At 39.8% G+C, this 16,183-nt stretch overlaps 1 protein-coding gene across 2 annotated transcripts; it reads left to right on the top strand.

Moving 5' to 3' along the window:
- The first annotated feature begins 3,319 nt into the window (after positions 1-3,319).
- On the top strand, positions 3,320-14,140 carry LOC100693728 (protein Wnt-2b). Of its 2 annotated transcripts, none has more exons than XM_013276926.3 (5): positions 3,320-3,975; positions 6,980-7,200; positions 7,999-8,276; positions 9,104-9,368; positions 11,875-14,140. In XM_013276926.3, exons 1-5 carry the CDS (start codon positions 3,812-3,814, stop codon positions 12,102-12,104), a joined length of 1,158 nt encoding a protein of 385 aa, XP_013132380.1. In that variant the 5' UTR covers positions 3,320-3,811; the 3' UTR covers positions 12,105-14,140. The 2 variants fall into 2 exon arrangements, with proteins under 2 accessions (XP_013132380.1, XP_019214878.1); XM_019359333.2 differs by lacking the exon at positions 3,320-3,975 and adding an exon at positions 5,816-5,998 and having other exon boundaries at positions 11,875-12,104.
- The last annotated feature ends 2,043 nt before the right edge of the window (positions 14,141-16,183 follow it).

The raw sequence follows: 16,183 nt of genomic DNA on the forward strand, positions 1-16,183 counted from the left end.
GGACCCTGAAAATCGTGGTATTTAGCAAAATAAATATCAATTACATTGTTTTGTAGCCTAGGTATTAGAGCTGGGCGATATATCGAGTTTTTTTTAAAAATATCGATATATGAATTTTGGGTCATATCGCCCAGCTCTACTAGATATGATAACTTCTAAAGTGAGTTTTCAGCAGGGTTATGCAGTTTTACCGATGTTAAGCCACAAAGGCAAAATATCAGCCTGCCGAACTGATATTCAGGGACCAGATTAACTGGGCTAGATAACTTGTATAAAGCATCATGACACTTGAAGACATGTTATTAAGAATAACTGGAAAAACAAAGAATAAATCGCAGGGCAATTGATTAGATTTCTTTTTAAGTTTTTGGCTCCAGATTTTTTATTTCCTTCTATCAAAATGCACACTCTGCAAAATATACACTCTATTTCACTATATATAAATAAATGAACTTGAACTTGAAAAAGGATTGCTGACATTACATGCCTCTCCCTGGCATGCTTTATTACAATTTCAGACAAGGCATATGGTTGCAGTGTCATGTCGTGTGAATGAGATGATGAAACAGAGGTCAAGGAGGGAGCGCATAACCTGTCAGGAGCTAAACCACAAATTTACAGCCTTGTCATCTTGGAGTCAGACGTGTTCCAAGAAAGCACAGAACAACTGTCTGGCCTTTCATTTTATCGTCTGTATCGACGATGAGTGACAGCATTGGACCCCCAAAAATGTTGTAATCATTACGATCTACACACTCATCTGTGGTTGCAGTGGCCCAATCCCTTTCTTATTTTCCTGTTCCTTTTCTTTTCTTGATCTCATTTTCTCCATCCAAAATTATCCCAGGCCACGACATGAGCTAAGAATAGGAGCTCAAGCCCCCATATTGAGCCCCTTAAAGACCACAGCTGGAGCTGGCTCAAAGCGAGACAGGGGTAGAGGGAGGGCTGGATGATGAATGTTATCGCCACCATCACCTGCTCCCTGTAAAGCAATTTATTATGGAGTTGTCACTGTAAAATAGCTTGTCCTGTGGTAAAGGAAGACAGGGTTACATGTAATGTGGATCATAGTATGGCCCTAAGTCCAGGTATGACATAACTGAAGGACAAACAGCTGACCTATGTTTGTCTATGACATAGGATGAGAAGAGAAAATGTCCGGTGATAGACGAGCCAGAGATTTTAAGCCTTCATTACTAAATTATTATTGTAAAGTATGCAATGTTATATCAGTAAAATTTACAATTACATACTTATACAATACTTTAAAAAAATCCTGGTAAATTCCCAGCTGGAAAACTGTTTGCATTCACATGTAAAACACACTATTACATTCACTGTCTGTGCTGTGGTATTTTTAGGCAGCAGCATTGTTATTGACCTTCACTTACATCCCTAAATAACACCCTGGATTTGCACTGATTAAAATGACTTCACACACTCATACACATGACATCTTGGTCTGCCTACCTGCTGGATACACAAGACACTGATTTACTCACCTAAGTTGAAGGGATACAAGCCAGAAATGTCCTTGAGGTGGGTCAGATGTTTCCACATTACCCAGATGATATTGGATCAGGACTGCTGGTATGAGCTGAACTACAAACATGCGCTCCAGAGGCATTACAAAGGGAGTTTCAAATGCTTGGACCTAAAAAAGAACATTTTATTCTCCCACTGTGTTGCATGGCACAGAGGAAACTTCAGTAATTTATTAATAATTTTTGAGCACAAGGGAATTATACTGAGCACTATGCCAAATTTGGAGAAACCAGAGAATACTGCACGACGTGACAGTTATAAAAATTGTTCAAGATCGACAATAAATCTACTTTTATTCACATGGAGCTCAAATTAATAAAGAAGCAAATGTTTATTCTACATGCTCAGTTGTAACTGGAGGGAAGTCTTGCAGCATCTGGGCTTTCAGTGCCTGAGTGTATACTGGTACATCTTTCATGCATGTGTACGCCTCTTACATGACCTTTGCTGTAGTGTTATTGCCAGAGAGAGAAAAAAGGAGACGGGGAGGCAGAAGAGATATTTAGCTGTGATTACTAAGAAAAACAAAAAGAATCAAAAATGACCAACATGAGGGAAGTCAAACAGTTCAACAATCAAATGTGTTCCTCTTCACAGGGAAGGCGTAGGTGGCCACGAACACACAGGCCACACGCTTTCAAGACAAAGACACTCTAGCACTGGGGTTTTTCTCTCCATCACCTTAAGTATTTCCAGGCCTAATTGCTGAGTGGAGTCAACTTTTAGCAGTTTGATTCAGTTTTATTTATACAGCACTAATTCGCAATAACAGTAACTTCAAGGCCCATTATATTGCAACATAGTGACCCTACAATATTAGAGCGAAAACACCAACAATCAGATGATCCCCACTGAGCAAGCACTTGGATATAGAGGGAAAGACGAATAGAAGAAAAAGCAAACAAACAGCAAAAGCACTGCTTGGGTGGTTCAGGTCGCATACACATTATTATTATCAGGTTTGGTGTACGTTGCAAGCACAACATAGCTTGATGTCTTCTCTTATATGTATATTTTATACATATACATGCATACAGTTTATTAAAACATATGTATAAATAAGTGTGGCTATGTGCAACAAACACTTGCACATGCAAAGTACAGTAAACAAACAAAGCAGAAGAACAAGAGCAAAATCTGGACCAGATCAGTAGAGTGCTTACCTTTGCATGCATCTATTGGATGTTTTTCTTTTGGGGAACTCTCTCCTCTTTTCTTGTTGTTAGATGCTGTTAAAGGTTTACTGTAAAGCCAGTTTTGCAAAACGTTTTGCTGAACGTAATAAACAAACTGGCCACTTAATGACAGGTTTCATTTTAAAAGAAACTTCAGCATGTCAGTGACTGTAAATTGCTCCTAATATGTGTTCCTTTGCCAGGAATCACACAACCTTACAAAACAACAACAACAACAACAACAACAACAAAAACAACAACCCTCCCCCCCAGTATTGAGACCAGTTACATTAGAGGAGCAGATGCAATGAGCCCTGGGAAGGATTATGTATTTTTGATAATGTGTAAACGCTTACACGCTTGCATCATTACTGACAGCAGATTTTTTCAAACTAAACTTTCTCTGATATGACAGAAAGAGAAAACAGAGACAACCTTCTTACCGACCTTTTAATTAAATTAACGAACAGCGATGCAGGTGTAAATTAAAGAGTGAATTAATTGATTTGCCGGGAGAAGTCAGGCAGAACCTCCTTTCCTTCTGTCTGCAGATCTGCATACCGGTGTCTGTGATTTTTTGACAAAGGGCATTGGTGTGGTGAGAAGGGAGGGAGGGGAGGCGCGGACAGCTGACGCACTGAAGCGGAAAGCGGAGCATTTCGGTGCGCATCTTCATTATCGGCAAGTGGGATGAAAGGTGAGCAGCGCCTGTCCCATCCTCGCAGACACTTCTCCTGTGTGAGGATCTGATTCGAGCGGCTTTTACCAGTTACGAAACTGATCATCGGCATTGGATTTTATAGTTTGCAACTTCTCACAGATTTAGTGAAGACAGATTCGGAGCGCAACAGCTGAGGAGAAAACGTGAATCTACGCAAGATTGTCTGAAACGAAGGACTCATCCCACTCACTCAAGTGCGATGTCCAAAGCTTATGGATGTAATGCTAGAAAATCAAGACTGCATTATGACAGCGAATAACTGAGGGATCTCAAAAGCACTTTTCCTCTTTCCTAACTTTTATTTCCACCAGATGATGGAGGACGCGCAGGCGTCAAGGACTTTCACACCTTATTGCACAGCCAATACATGAAAAGAAGAAACATGATGACATCTCGGGGGTTGCCGGAGAAGGCAATGGGGATCAGAAATGGGGCAAGAAACCAGCATCACTCTAAACCCATCTCTAAAATATACTTCATCTTTATTTTGCTCCTGCTCATGTTCACACCGATAGTGGATTCATCGTGGTGGTAAGTTTCACCACTGAGAGGAATTTGATGTTTCGTCTGATTAGCTGGTGTCACATACCAATCTAATATAAAGTACAACTTACAACTACAGCAAGGGCAAATTTTCACCCAGAAAATTGGTTTCAATTAATTACGTTTGCAGTTGAAAAAGCCATCTTACAGTGGATTTTATTATTTAACCCTATGTATCCCTGTCCTTGGATCTGTTACAGATTTAAAGATGAGAAATCCTTCTGTTTATATGTAATGTACACCTGCTTACTTCTCAGATTTTCTAGTAAAAGATCTACTTTGCCAAAGTTCACATGAACATCCATGTCCATAAATGAAAAGAGCAGGCTGTGTATCCAAAGTTCATGAAGATTAATGATGGTGTGTGTGTGTGTGTGTGTGTGTGTGTGTGTGTGTACGGGGGGGAAGGCAGCGTCTCCCCTATCCATCTATTTTGCCCAGAGTACGCGGCAGGTGCAGGCGTTGATGCATGAATAAATGCCCCTTGATGATTTCTCTTGAGGTTTTCAAGACCCTGATGGGAAGGGTAAAACATGCTGGAGACCCCCCACCCCCAGTCTCTCTCACCTGAAATTGTTGTTCTCATATTTCAGGTGACACTTAACAGAAAACCTATTAAATGACTTTACATTTAACTAGCCGGAGGAAATCCCCCATTTTAAGATCTTACCCTACACTTCATAACAGTTAAGATCTAATTTATGAATGTATTTAAAGCTAAAAGGCACCGATTGTAAATAATGCTATGTCTGGTAATTTCCCAAGAGAGCCGAAAGCATATGTCATCCAATTTGCTCTCAAGTTTCCCTTTTAGGCAAATTCAGAGTAAACTGTGAATAAATCGTTGAGAAATTCCAAAGAAAAACTTAATTGATTCATGCTTTTTTAAATCTTCCTTTGAATTGTTTAGGCCTATTTTTAACCATTGTAATCATTTATATAAGCACCGTGTGTCATGCTGCACTTCTCTCTCCCTCTGTGTGTGTCCTCTTGGAGAGTCAGGGGTCCTTTGGCACAGCTGGTTTGTACAACACACAATAAACACAAGCAGTGCTTCTGTTCTGCTATACTGCTCAGGCAGATAGTTGCAGCTAGAATGGGACTGGGACAGCCATAACAGGAGTGGAAACTACCTGCTATATCTGTTTCTGTCTCAGTGGCCAGGCAACACAAATGTGGCTGTGATTAGGGACTATAATGATATCCGGATGGAGAATAGAGTGTGTAGGCTTATAGATGGACTGAGAAGGGGGGGGGCAAGTGCTCATTTGTACTGTAGATGCCTGCCATGTCCTGTTGATAAGAGGACCCCCAGAGTCACAATGCAATCAGCATGTGATCAACCTTCTTAAGAGTTGCTACAAAGTTGGGGATTATTTGAAGAAAGCAGGAAGCAAAGGCTTTTCACTGAACGTGAGGAATGTAATAATCTCTTCAACATCCTGAATATCTGAGTCTTAAGAAGACAATGGGGATGAATGTGAAGAAAATTAGGAACACTATTAATAATTTAGATTCATCAAAAAGCATTTTACACTGGGAGAAAAGTAAACTAGTAACGTTAACTGACACAGAAGACAGAAAATGAAAAACAGTTTGTCCTCTCTTTGTCTAAAGGCAATAAAATCCACTTAGCAGCTTTACTATAGCTTACTTGATGTTTAATGTTCCATAAAACAAACCAAAGAACTGCTTTTGTCCTGGGGCAGTCTCGTGGTTTGCTTAGATCCAACTTTGCAAAACTAAGACATGCTGTCTTGTTCTTTTTAGAGAAGAGGCTTTCTCCTGGCAACTTTTCCAAACAAGCCATACTTTTCTTGCTTTAATTTTATTTATTTATCTGTAATTTCTCTGAGTATTGCACATTCTGATCTGATCTGAATTTGCTGCGATATCCACTCTATTATGTCATTGTGTTAACACAAACCTGAATGCTTCAGACCAGACCTGCTGATGATCAATTAATCAAATGCATGTGATTAGGAGCACCTGGCTGTACTTACACTTAGCAGTAAGTAGTACAGGTGAACATATTTTGGTTTAGTTTTGGTGTTTTATGTTTCAAAGTGCAAGTATTACTTTAAACTTTTAAATTTGTCAGATGTTAAATTTATGCTGGTAATTGTCTTTTTTTAATTTATTTCTTTTGCTAGTTTAAAATTCTCAATTAGTGGGAGAGCCTTTCCTATTTTTGCACTAGCCAAATTTGGGAATATTAAAATATTTTTTAATATATAGTGAATATTTTCTACCATACCGCACTGCTGTACCTCACTGAATGGCAACTGAATTAAATGCTGCTCAGGGGTTGCTCCTGACTGCAGGCTGCATTTGAGAACCCTGTGATTACAAAGGAGCACTGAGTACAGATGTCTGATAGTTAAAGGGCTTTTTTTAACATGAAAAACCCCAAGCAGCAGTGATCTGTAGCAGGCCCCTTTGAGTCCACAGAATTTAATGAGCTCTTAAATGTTGGTTACCCATAATATAACCCCAAAGATTTTTGGGGGGACCCTCTATATGTGGTAAACACTGGAATTTTCTTCACTCAGAGTTCCCAATTTTTTTACACAAATGTTTAGAAATGTGAATTGTCTGAAGATGTAGTCAGACCAGATTTCACACTGACAGCTTATTTGTGCTGGCATTTAAAACACGTGGCACACCAAAGGGCATTGTAGGGTGGGCTTCACCCCATTAACCTAAATGCAGCAAACACACTCCTCTGTTGTTTGTACTATTTCCGCCATGTATATTTCTTGAAAATCAGACTGGACCTTAACCTCTTGCAAATCAGCTAGATCAGCTATCTACACAATTTTTTCAGTTTTTTCTTGATGAAAACAGGAGGCAAATTTGAAAGTAAACTCACTGGGAAAAGAAATCCTTGCACACAGTGTAGTGACAGCTGCAGGTGCACTACCACAGAGTGCGCTTTCAGTGCAATTGTCCTTGAATTTACCAGCACTGTGTTCGATGGATCTGTGCGCAGGTACATCGGAGCTCTGGGTGCGCGGGTGATATGCGACAACATTCCCGGTCTTGTGAACAAGCAGCGGCAGCTCTGTCAGCGGCACCCGGACCTGATGCAGTCCATCAGCGAGGGAGCCAAAGAGTGGATCAAAGAGTGCCAACATCAGTTCAGACACCACCGCTGGAACTGCAGCACGCTGGACCGGGACCACACCGTTTTTGGCAGGGTGATGCTCCGAAGTGAGTCTGAACATACATGGCTAGGGCTTCTATCTGTGTGGTTCTTTGTGCGTGACAGTGGTTGTTTATATCAGTGACACTCAAGTTAATCATCCTCATAAATGTCTCCTCTGTTATCAGATAAGCAGGGAATTAATAGGTGTCTTATTAAATCAACTTTACCCTGGAATGCAAACAGAAAGAGAAATTGTTGTGGGTTTTTTACCTTCTCAGGAATGAAGGAACATTGGGAAAGTGGATGTTCTCTGAAAACAAGTAGCAGATTGAGAGATCCACACTGGTGATGTATAAACAGTAATAGGAGATGTAAATATTTGGGTAGATGTTTCTGGCAGCCAGACAAAGCTTTACTCCCTGACATATCGCCTGTGTTCTGCTTCATTGCGTGAGCAGGAATGAGAACAGGAGGAGGGTGGGACAGCCAGACCAAATAACCTCCAAAATCTCCTCTCATCTAAAATGAAAACACTGCTCAATGACTTAGAAAGCTGCCATCTGTGCAAATTAATAGGTGAAAGGAGAGTCGGCTGGTCTAATGTTATAGCTGACAAGCTGCTACCACTGTCTGGACCATCCACCATAAATGAACTGATCTTGGTATGCCTACTGTCTGCTTTACTCACCAATAACACGTGACTCTGGGCACTAGAAGAACAGCTGAAAAAAACAAGTGCTATGAGAACTTTTGAATACTGTCACATGTCAGATATAGGCAATATTACGTCTCTCTTTACCAACAGTCATAAGTTACTTTTTTAAATGATTGCAATTGCAACGCTCCCTTCCCCGTCTACCCAGGCAGCAGAGAGGCAGCATTTGTGTACGCCATCTCTTCAGCAGGAGTGGTCTACGCCATTACCAGGGCCTGCAGTCAGGGGGAACTGAAGATCTGCAACTGTGACAGCCAAAAACGAGGGCAAGACAGTGACGACAAAGGCAATTTTGACTGGGGCGGATGCAGCGACAACATCAACTACGGCATAAAATTTGCCAAAGCTTTCGTCGATGCCCGTGAGAGGATGGTGAAAGATGCTCGAGCCCTGATGAATCTCCACAACAACCGATGCGGTCGGATGGTCAGTGGAAACGTTTTTGATATTAATGTTTAAGCTTTATCTCTTAGTGGAATTCTAAATTTAGATACATTTAGGAAGTAACAATGAAAACAAAAAAGTAAGAGAAGCAAATACCACTCCAGGCTTTCTGAAGGTTCTTCATCAGTCCTTTCACCTGAACGTTTTCAGGGGATGCTTTTATTGTTGTTTTTGTTAAACTTAACATTGACCTACACATTTATTCAAACATAAAAAGGCACCCAACTCAAGCGATGAACCCTTTTTGTGTCTGCACACAAGAGATAACAAAGATCCAATGAAATAAAAAAAGTAGAAATAATTACCAAAAAAAGACGTGTCACAAAACCTGAGAGATGCACATGGCCCTTCAACTCATCTGTTTTCTGTGAGTCATAGATTGGTCTCTCCAAGCTTAAAGTTGGTCATAATAAACACTGACTCTTAAAATCATTAGAAATTCTTTTTTGCCTAAAGATGTCTTCAACTACTAGGCTAGTTGACTTACTTGACTACTTGGCTAAGAAGTAAATCTCTTAAGACTAAGAATCTGTTTATTCAGAGCATTATCCCAGCATCTATTGATGATCCAGCATAATGCATATTAATATGATAACTGTATATGAGGGTCCCATAGCATTAAATTCTGCACTGTTCAAGTTATTGAACTGGCTTTTTCAGTAAAGACGTCTCTGAAGGATAATGAAGTAAAATCTGTTATCCTAAGAATATTTAGCTAGCCGTTATGCTAGGAGGGCTTATTACACCTACGTCTTCTCTTGTACAACATTGTTGGCTTGATACTGTGTCACCTTTGATCTCTGCTCTAGGCAGTGAAGCGCTTTATGAAGCTGGAGTGCAAGTGTCACGGGGTCAGTGGTTCCTGTTCTCTGAGAACCTGTTGGCTGGCTATGTCTGACTTCAGGCGAACTGGAGACTATCTTCGCAAGAAGTACAACACAGCCGTCGAGGTAACCATGAACCAAGATGGGACAGGATTTATTGTGGCTGACAAGGACTTTAAGGGAAGCACCAAGAATGAGTTAGTCTTTGTTGAGAACTCTCCAGATTACTGTCTCATGGACCGTGCAGCAGGTGAGACACACAAATAAGCTACAAAAATAAAACCACTTGCTTTATATTGTGTACATCCACAGCCCTCAGTCAGAACAGCTTTGACTAGTTGAGGGATGGACAAGAGAGCTCTGAGGGTGTTCATTGGTATTTGGCACCAGCATACAGGCAGCAGATCATTTGGGTCCTGCGATTGCAGCAGGTGGGGGGTTTCCGTGGATCTACTCTTCCCAGCATGTTCAACAGATGTTCGATTAGACTGTGGTGTCTGGAGGCCTGGTCAACACCTTTAGCTTTTTTCCAACACAAGCAGCTTTTGTGGCGTAGTGGGAAACACCGTCCTGCTGAAGGAGGCCACTGTCTTTGGGAAAACAACGTTTAGGCAGGTGATATGTGTCACTAGTGAGACTAGTGAAGTTTAAAAGAAGGGTTTTTTTTTTAATTATTATTGGCCAGCATTGGCCAATTATTATTGGCCAATGCTGATAATTCTTAAATAACTTGCTTGTGCTAACTTGCTAATTCAATTTTTAACATGTCAAACTTTAGTAAAGTGCCACTGTCACACAAGAGTAATATTATTATGACAATAATTTAATATTACAATAAAGAAATTGCCTTAAAGAGGGTCCTTTTATAGTGTCACCCTAACTTCTGAGGAGTAGCATATTGATATGTTGTGTTTGTGGAAAACATCACCAACTTACATTCTGAGATTCAGTGAAGTTCTTTTGAAGTTGTGCTTAAACAGTCTAATCATTTTTGTGTAAAATACTGTTATTATTATTTTAATTTAAAATCATGAGCATGTTGTAATGGGACAGGGCAAATAGGACCGACTGCTTAACAAAATCTATGAGACTCAGAGACTCATTGACTGCAGGCTTGCATTCCTTCACAGCTTAAAGTTCAGTGATTTGACCTTTAACATCTCCTTTAATACCTAATGTTTGCTTTGCCTTGTTAGGCTCATCTCTTTCCTAAAGTCCAGCTCCTTCAGTAGAGCGTGAAGAACTTTGCTAACTCACTGTTAATATGTTAGGGAAGATGGCATGTGCAGTGGACACGTTGGTTCTAACTTAACAGATTCTGTCACTCCTACCTGCGGTTAGCTTGGCCACACTTTGACAACTGAGATGCAATGAAGGTGTGTTCGCTCAAAGGAAAAGCTGCCTTTCCTTGTTACAAGGTGATCTTAAAAAGTAGCCCATGACCCTCCTCACCACTAATCTTCATTGTATAGGAATTCACAGCCTAAGGATACATGCAGGCTTATTTTTCAAATCTTTCCTTTGGTCAACATTAAGCTCCACTCCCTAGAGCCTGAGGGGAAGATCTCCTCTTATCTTTTGTTCTCTCTACTTCTGGGATGCTTTGTTAATGGACCTGGCACCTGATCTTAGGCTTGGATTTTACACCTGAGTACATGAACACAATTGCATTTAGGTCTGAGACTATTCTGTTGGGAAGCTTATAGCCTGCTGAAGAGTGAGGGAAAGTGATATTTTGCTTTGGCAAAACAGTTTCAGTTTTCAGCATCAACACGAACATTGCCAATAATAACTCCTGCCAGCTTTCACTCCTGGGCATCCACATAATCATGGAAATTTTTCAAAATGCTATTAAGCTGAGTTGGATGGCAGGGTGCAGTCGAACTGTGTCTACTCCAGCTTCCTTCTGAGCACTGAGACATGCCTCTTAGGTTAAATTGGGATTCTAAATGGGCTTTAGGTGTGAATGCACAGGAGATAAAGCACTTAGGTACATTGAAAAAAGAGCTCTATGGATACATGCGAAAAGGTGAATGTAGCTTATGGTGGAAAGACATTTGAGCGGTCAGTCAGACTAGAATGTGGTATAAATCATTCAGTTCCCCAAGGAAATGCATAGACAGGAAACCCAGTATAGTTACTGGATGTCCGCAATTAAAGTTGTATACTATGCCTACTTTAAAATAAGAAGCAACTTCTAATCAAGGAGCTGTACTTATCAGTGATTTAATAATGAAAGCACACAGAGTTATCATCCCTCTCTGCAGCTCTACAGGACACATGTTTGTTTCACATTGATCAGGTTTTGCAAACACTCTCATCAGCATCATTTCTGTCAGCAGCAGGTATTTCTGTTCCCTTAAATTTAATTGTTAAATCTGCTGCATATTATCAGTCCAACATCAAATGACAAAATCATTTGTTTTTTTTCTAAAAAAAAAAAAAATGAGTCCCTGACCTTTAAAACTTGTTAACACATTACAGGACTGAGAGGAAATCCACTGCTTGTGTTAGGTTAAATTTTATATTAGCTGTTTAATATATATAAACATAAGTATCATGCGTATTAACAAACATTCGATTTCTTTCATCCTAACCTTTATTTCTCTTTGTGATAACTATTTATTTTAATAATTTGGCAGGGCATGCACAGATGGCTGTCTTCTAATAATAAACTAACCTTTTTCCTGTCAGTTGCAGTACCAATATTCTTTGTATGCCAAAATAACATCTCTGGTCCTTTATTCTCATTATAGGCTCCTTGGGCACAGCAGGCAGAGTGTGCAACAAGTCCTCAAGAGGCATAGATGGCTGTGAGGTCATGTGCTGTGGACGTGGCTATGACACCATGCGAGTCAAACGTGTCACTAAGTGTGAGTGCAAGTTCAAGTGGTGCTGCGCTGTGGAGTGCAAAGACTGTGAAAACGTAGTGGACGTTCACACCTGCAAGCCCCACAAGCGACCCGACTGGCTGGACGTAACCTAGGAAGGAGAGCGGACAAATCAAACGTGCACCTGACTCATTAGCCTGTGCACTAATGACTCCATTCTAGTTGGGATCTTTTAACTATAATACCTCTGGCTTTTGATGCTTTTATACTTCACAAACCTTTGTTAGGTGATGGTAAACTGGAAATTAGAACCAGTTACTGATCATGTGCTGCTTTAAAAAGTGTTTTAAAAAATAATGTGTTGAGCGTTTTTGAATCAGACTTTGAATCTTTGATGCAAAATGGCTTAATATTATATTCTGTTGTAAATGTACCCTTGGTTGAGGCAGATATATGAGCTACTGCCTGCTTCTTGTTTTATAGTATGTAAAAACTGTGTGCACATAAGAGATGAAAGAGATAATCACAGTTAACAGTAGTACTTAGACTGAAGCGAGTGAGATCGTCTGCGGATCTCTCCTTCAAGGTTGCCTTGTACACCCCTGGACTGGTTCCCATTCTATTAGAACACTCTCCGGTAGTGCATTCACACTCCACAGTGGCAAAACAGTGACCTTTAAATGTTTAACTTAATTTTATGAAAAAAGATCAAGTTGCATAGAACCAAATCTAATGGGTAGGGTGAGTGCCCTGTGAAAGCTCCAGATGTTACAGCAGACCTCTGCACATGATTACTTGGAGACTGGTGTTAGCCTGTGGTTTTTGCTTTTCCAAAACGTCCAAAACGTTTTTGATCCCACTGTGCTAATTTGTGCAGCTATCACACTAAAGAAATATAGTGCTTTCCAAGAGGTCTTTCTTCCTAATTAAAGCCAGGTAATCACATTGTGAAGTCAAAGGAGCCACAAACAGAAGAGCAAGCAAAGACTTACCATTTACAGTGACAGCTCACTTTGTGTACAAGGGTTGTGGTAGATTTAGGTGTGTTGAAAGAAAAAGGACACACCAACACAACAAAATAGCCTCACAAATTTTGGTCTGTTGTTTGAAAGATACTTGTACAGTATGCTAATATTTGACCGTAACAAATCTAACAAATCATTCTGCTTCATGGAAAACAATTCTAATTTCTACCTCCAGTTCTTTGTTTTTGCTTCCATTATTACTGTGAACTTTAAACAAATTCCATAGGCCATGCTAATACAGACAAGTGCACAGTAAAAAGAAAATACAAAGCTTCTTTATTTTGGACATAGTGACCTCCAAAGTTGTAAAATGCAGTGTCATGCAACTGCATTTTAGTTAATACAGACTTTTAAACCCGCCTTCTTGATATGTCACTGGACCTGCAAATATTTTCAAAACTCAATATTAGTTTCCAGACTGATTTATCTTAAATACAGCTTTTGTTTACCATTTGCCTTATCCCCATTACAAAGGCCAAAACAGCATATTTCTTCAGCCATCATATTGTGACAGAACACATTTATAATGCAATCTTATGCAACTGTGCTTTCAGTTCTTTGTGGACACACTCACTGGCTCTGGCCGGTTTGTAAGAAGTGAATTATTTCATGAAACAAAGCCAAGCCATTGCAAAAAGAGCACTGAAGTAGCTACAGACCTTGCATTTGGTTTTCTAACATCTGGTAATACAGCCAGACATAGTGTTAAGCCATCGGAGACACAACCCTCAGAGGAGTTTATAGATCTAAATGAATCTGACAACAAGCTGTGAAATGCTAAGAGTCAACAAATTGTTTCAAGTCCACGTAATGAGAGACACAGCCAAAATAAAGTGCTTTGGACAACGGCAAATGACACCAAGTCAAAAGTTAATTGCATGCAAGAAAAAAAGAAAAAAGCCAGTTTTGAATGTAAATGAAGAGTAATTTAGCTGTTTTTGAAAGATAAGAGGAAAACCGTTTCACATTGTGGGCTCAGGCCGGGACCTGTGCTGTTCTGTTCATACTTTTAATTCCCAAGTTCTTTATAAGTTTGAACATGCTATATTCAATCCTACATCTGTAACCACAGCAGTTTCACTGATTTGGATTTATGGAGCGCCAGTGTCATAATTGTGAGTTCATTTGGTTCTGTTCGGTCTACTATTAAAAGATGTCAACTTCCAGATGTTTTTCTTTTTCTTTTTTGTAATTCCAGGCAGAAAACAAGTAATAATAATCTTCTCAATTAAGCCTAAGGGCCTATAACCCACATGTATATATTTGGGTTTTATATATTGATCTGGTCTCCTATTACAGTTATCATTACCTTAGCTATGGCATGGAGGGGATAAAAACAATGCAAATGGCCAGGCTGGGTTTTTTTTAAAGTTCATTGTTCAGTGTTAGACAAATATTTTTTATTAGCATAACACAACTGAAGGTAGTCTTAGATAAAAAGAATCAAAAAATATCTTTAAATTAAAATATAACATTTTATCTACGTTTCTTTTCAAAGTAATTTCTTGATCGACCAACTATTAAGCTGTATAAACAAAGAAATTTCTATTAATATATTGTTGATCTTCAAATTAGTCATAGTATCCGTGCTACTTCGTCCTCCAGTGTGGGTCACCCAGTTGAAGTCTGTAAAAATAAAAGGAGTGGCATTGCAGGCATTCACTGCCATCGCAGTGATATCAAATGGTTTAACAACATTTCAGAGCTAAAATGATCTCAGGGGACAGTGTGGTCCGCATGGATGTTTCACATTCATGGGAAGCAGAAGAAAGAAATTCCATAATCTGTACTCACAAACTGTAATGACTCAAGAACAATTTATTGCTATGCCACTTTTAAACCAAACATGTTTATTTTAGCCTTGCTTGACAAGTACTGCAGTCTAAGTCATTGCACTCCGATCACATCTACATCTGTGACTTGCGTATAGTAATATGAGAAACATGCTGATACGCATGCACGCTGAAACCGTTGCACTGTAGAGCGTTTTGGAAATGAAAATTATTTTTTTTAATGAAATGTCCCAACAGTTTCACTGTTGTTCTTGGAAAAGAAGATCACCCTTATGACCCCATCAGGAGTAATTAAGGGTATTATGTGGACATGAAATTGGACTCGACTGTAGCTGCTATAGTTTATTACTTGCCAAGTGATATGTTACAGATTTGTTACTGGTAAAAGGAGTAAAATTTAGATATAAATCAAAATGTATGCATATAAAGGCCAAGGAACAGACTCTTTACAACACTTAGCCTTATTTCAAGTATCTACTTCACCACCAAATCTATAGTAACATGCAAAAAAACTAACATTTCAGATTTTAGTGCCATTTTCAAGAAAACTTGAGTCGGGCAGCAGCTGTTACTGCAGCAGGAAGAGCCAGCGTATATTTTATAGCTGCTGTGACACTTTTTTCCTTACAAAATTCATCTTTTGGAATGAGTAAATCCACCATCAACCATCAAAGCAGCATTCAAAATGCAAACAGTGCAAACAATGTCATCTTACATCCCAGTTGTAAACTGCAGGCCATGGATAAATTGTTAAGGAGGTGCAGGAGGAGTGTAAGCAGCAGTAAAGCTTTAGGGTGAGGACATTCACATTCAATATGTGTGACAAAACCAGGTTTGCAATAAAACAAGTTTACTCTTGTAAAGCAAATAACATTAAAATAGTCTGATTTAAGTGTTATCTTTAGACCTCAGCATGCATTACCATGTCAATTTCAGCATCACCAGCAACCAATAACTGGCAAAAAGCAAAAAAGCTGCACTACTCTTAAGCAAATAACCATAGCAATACACATGAAAACAGTCAGTGGTTACTTATTTGCCAATCAAAGAGACATAACCCAAAGGGTAAAGAACAAATGGGATTACATGCTATTCGTCCAAGTGAAATTTTGAAAGATACGTATGTTAGGAAACACAGCAGTGCACTCGGGGCGACCGTGGCTCAGGGGGTTGGGAAGCGTATCTGCTACTGGAAGGTCGCCGGTTCGATCCCCGGGCTCTCTGTCCTGGTTGTTGTGTCCTTGGGCAAGACACTTTACCCTACCGCCTACTGGTGTTGGCCAGAGGGGCCGATGGCGCGATATGGCAGCCTCGCCTCTGTCAGTCTGCCCCAGGGCAGCTGTGGCTACAACCGTAGCTTGCCTCCACCAGTGAGTGAATGAATAGTGGCATTGTAAAGCGCTTTGGGTGCCTTGA

This window comes from Oreochromis niloticus, linkage group LG5 (assembly GCF_001858045.2).
Source record: "Oreochromis niloticus isolate F11D_XX linkage group LG5, O_niloticus_UMD_NMBU, whole genome shotgun sequence".
Lineage (NCBI taxonomy): Eukaryota > Metazoa > Chordata > Actinopteri > Cichliformes > Cichlidae > Oreochromis > Oreochromis niloticus.